We start from the raw sequence: 4622 nt of genomic DNA, 5'->3' as shown, positions 1-4622 counted from the left end.
TGCTATTTCTAAATTTTCAGTATGTTGGAGAAGCAACTCAATGCTAATCCCTGTATATTTATGATGATAAATGGTTTTACCGATAAAGGTTTTTTCATACTGAACTACTTGGCAAAATTGTTAATTGTTAATTCTATTATTAATTGACGATTCCCTGCCCTTATTCTTGTATATTTTATATTTGATATCTCTAAGTTAGATGGTTAAACCGTAATCCCTTCCACACGGGACTTTTTTCATACGGGACTATTTGTGACGCACATGGAATAGATTTCTTTGAGGTGAGATGCCGAAACTCACTGGCCGATGAATTCGTAAGTGCCTTTCTTATCGTATATAATATATAATATATATATTTTTGTGTGCGTGTGTACAGCGTTTTAGCACAAGGACATGCAATGAGTCGGTCTATTTTTAAAATGTTATGGTTTGATTTGAGAGAGGTTGAGTTGATATTTCTAGCAGGTGAATCGACGATACGGCGTGCGTGTGTACCTGCTTTTTCCCCCATTGTTTTCTTTCTGACGATCCATGATTATGTTTAAAACAAAACAAAATCACATAGTCCGGGAGTAAGAATGGGAGTGGAAAAAAATCTAGGAGATAGTGAGAGAAAGCAAAGAGAGAGACTGGAGAGAAGAAAACGAGTGAAAAAAAAAAGGGATAGTACGGAAGAAAGGAAGAGGAAGAGAGCAACAGAGGTAGGGTTAAGTAAAGCAAAAGTGTGAAATGGGCGTGTGAGACGAGAGATGTGGAATAGTCGAACATAGAATTATCGATAGGCAAGTGTATATTTGAATGTGAAATGTCGCCATTTATGTTCTGTTAATTAGCATCGAAAATGTACCAATAAACATATCGTTCTGACATCAAGGCATCAGCATTTCCAATGTGATTTAATACATTAAACCAACATTATTAAAGCATATACATAACGTATTCACCATCTGAACTTTACATATATATATATTTATCTGTGTGTGTGTGTGTGTGTGTGTGTGTGTGTGTGTGTGTGTGTGTGTGTGTGTGTGTGTGTGTGTGTGTGTGTGTCCATCCGTAGAATACTTTTTTTCAGTATGTAAATGAATAAACAATACGACAACTGTTGCTGAATATTCTGTTGATCTTTTGGTTTCAGGCTTCCAAAATGTATATACAAATGTAGTTATAAGTGATTACGTTCTCATATGTATGCATGCATACGCAATGACGGACGAAATTATGCTTAGCATTTTTCCCGGAATGCTGACGCTTCTGCCAGCTCGCCCCCTTAGCAGTTGGTTCTAAATTAATATTACACAAACTGAGGTGGCGAGCTGGCAGAATCGTTAGAACACTGGGCAAAATGTTGAGCGGTGTTTCGTCCGTTTTTATGTTCTGAGTTCGCAGTCCGACTTTGCTACCATCCTTTCAAGATGGATAAAATAAGCACCAGTTGTATATTGTGGCCGCTCTAATCGATTTATCTCTCCCCCAAAATTACTGGCCTTGTGCTAAAATTCGGAATCAATATTACCACAGATATTATAAGACAATTTACGAAAAAATTGGTCGGCAATGGTATTTAAAATTATTGTAATAAAACTAAGCTGAATATTCTTCCCCACGACTTTTTTTTATTTAAGTCGTATCTATTTATAACAGTTCACAAGCTATAATTTATGTTGGTGTTATTGTGCTATCTGGATCTCGAGAATTAAATGATTACCGAAGTCTTATTTCTGCGTAAAAGTAAAACGTCTTTGATAAATGAGATAAATAATTACATACTGTAGCGTGTTATCGTAGAGCTACCGTGGGAAAGTGAGGTCTGACCAAGTTCCCACAACAATGTTTTACGTAAAATATTCTGGATAAACTTCTATAATTAATAATGGTAAGCTATGTGTCTCAGGATTTAGATAGTTTCGTGCTGCTGAAAATATATGGTTCTTTAAATGGTTCACAAATTTGAAAAATTTGCCTCCAGAGGTAAATATCAGGCAGAAAATTTTCTGCTCATGGATTTCTTTCCTTATTCTTTATTTTAGTCCTCAGACTGCAGCCGTGCTGTGGTGATTTTAGTGTTCGATAAAAGTCTAAATTGAAAAACGGAATTTGAAGTACGCATAATGTGTGGCATATTTCTTTTATTCTACTATTTTGGATTTAACGTTCTGTATTGTATACCTCAAAATCTTCAGGCTTGACTTGTCGTCTCTCCCCAAACTTCAGGCCATGTGCCTATATTTGAAAGAATTATTATTGATAATAATAATCCTTTCTACCATAGGCATATGACCTGAGGTTTTGGGGTAGAAGACTAGTCAATTACTGGTACTTAATTTATCGACCCCCGTAAGGATGAGAGCCAATGTCGACCTCGGAGGAATTTGAACTTAGAACGTAAAGCCGGACGAAATACCGCTAAACATTTTTGCCCGGCGTGCTAATGTTTCTACCAGCTCGCCGCTTTTAATAACATTTCTTTTGAAGGCACAGTGCCTGAAATTTTGTAGGGAGGGAATTAGTCGATTTCATCCACCCCACTGATTCACTGGTACTTAATTTATCGATCCCGAAAGGATGAAAGGCAAAGCGGAGCTCGGCGGAATTTGAACTCAGAACGTAAGGACGGACGAAATGCCGCTAGGCATTTTGTCCAGCGTGGTAACAATTCTGCCAGTTCACCACCTTGAAACAATAATAATAATCCTTTCTGCTATAGGGGAGGGAAACCGTCGATCACATCGACCCCAGTATTTTACTGGTACTTAATTTATCGATCCCGAAAAGAAGACAGGCAAAGTCGAGCTCGGCGAAATTTGAATTCAGAACGTAGCGACGGACGAAATGCCGCTAAGCATTTTGTCCAGCGTGCTTAGGATTATGCCAGCTTACCGCCTTGAAACAACGATAATAACAAAAATGTTCTTTTAACTTAAAATACTAATGTTCAAAACGGTATTTTAAATTTCTTCTCTGTCGGTCGTTTTATTATGGCAGAAATTTCAACTAAAACTCAATAAACAAAAAGAATTGGGAATAAATTTCCATACAAAACGTTCCCAGAGAGTAAATGGAACAAAAGTGGTTAGGAAACTCAGTGCTAACTTCCAATCACATAAAGGAGATGGTTCCGCTGGTTATAAACAAAACCATTCTTTTGTTTTTATTTGTTTATTTGTCTTTTTTACAGTAACCCATCAAAATTATATGTAAATCTATATCAGATGTAGACGGTAGGGCATTATGGCGGCTAAAAACATCATAAAATATAACAAAAAGCATAAAATAATCTAAAAAAAAATACAACAAACAACGACCGTTTAGATCAATAAATTGGTCGATCTTTACTACTCATATTTTCAAAAGGCAGACCATTTTCTTTGCAATATTCCTTTTATGTTTTGTGTGTGATGGTATTGATAGACAAATTTAACATCGATATGGATAATGATAAATATATATTGTTGGACTACAATATTAATCTGAGTAAATATAGAAATGTAATCTTCCGAACAGAAAACAATAAACTTACCGATTTAGTACGCAAAACGTAGCCATTATATAACAGCATGCATAGCATCAAGAAGAGAGCGCTGCAGATACAATAGACAAAGGGACTGTCGACTTGGTCCTCTTTCACCATTTCACTGTTGGGCTCAAAATCCACTCTAGAGTAATTGAAAAAGAAAATATAGATAGATAGATAGATAGATAGATAGATAGATAGATAGATAGATAGGGAAAAGGAGGGACTGACAGACAGGCAGACAGACAGGCAGACAGGCAGGCAGACAGACAGGCACGCAGGCATGTACTAGATAGCAAAAGAGAGAGAGAGAGAGAAAGAGAAAGAGAGAGAGAGAGGAGGGATAAACAGGCAGGTAACTAAATAGATAGAGAGATCGCGAGATAAATAGATCAATAGCCAAATAGGCGAACCGAAAATAGATAGGTAGATAGGAAGGTGTGATTTTTTCAGTAGTATGATCGAAATGTCAAATGGTTTTAAAGCAAGTTTACTAGAGAAAACATAACACTTAGACGCACACAAACACAACACACGAACACACACACATACACACATACACGCACGCATATATGTGAGAAATGAGAGTTTTTGAACAAATACGTTGTTTTACGAAATGCGAAGAGCGTAAAATCTAATGTACTCAACCGAGTACATAAAATAATTATATTTGGTATATCATTTCAGCTTCATATTGGCGCTTATAATATTTAATATGTATATCTAAACAAACATCGGTTGTCAAGCGATAGAAGGCAGAAACATAGACACGCGCACGCGCTTGTGTGTTTGTGTGTGTGTGTGTGTGTGTGTGTGTGTGTGTCTGTATACACACGAAGAGATGCTGAAAAGTTCCTGTCTTTGGGTAAAAGAAGATACAGGAGGATCAGTTAATTATGATTTTATTCAACATATTCCCCTCTCAGATACACACACTTATTGCAGCGGCCCTTCTGTTTTTCTAAGATATGTAAAGGAACACAGAAGGTTGGGCCTACAACCAAGACTTCCGCGATAGCCTTAAAGTCGGGAACTTTTCAGCATATCCTCGTATGTATATATATTTATATATATATATCTATATCTATATATATATATATATATATAT

At 36.4% G+C, this 4622-nt stretch overlaps 1 protein-coding gene across 1 annotated transcript in view; it reads right to left on the bottom strand.

The window, feature by feature from the left end:
• Positions 1 to 4622, bottom strand: part of LOC106883815 (uncharacterized) — a 1102017-nt gene that overhangs the window by 828674 nt on the left and 268721 nt on the right. The window contains exon 2 of the mRNA XM_052970970.1: positions 3521 to 3656. Within this exon, the coding sequence (XP_052826930.1) occupies positions 3521 to 3656 (136 nt within the window). The remainder of the gene's footprint in view (positions 1 to 3520; positions 3657 to 4622) is intronic.

Source organism: Octopus bimaculoides, chromosome 10, assembly GCF_001194135.2.
Source record: "Octopus bimaculoides isolate UCB-OBI-ISO-001 chromosome 10, ASM119413v2, whole genome shotgun sequence".
NCBI classification, from domain to species: Eukaryota; Metazoa; Mollusca; class Cephalopoda; order Octopoda; family Octopodidae; genus Octopus; species Octopus bimaculoides.
Note: the sequence above shows the minus strand (reverse complement) of the source record. Positions and strands in the feature narration are given on the sequence as shown.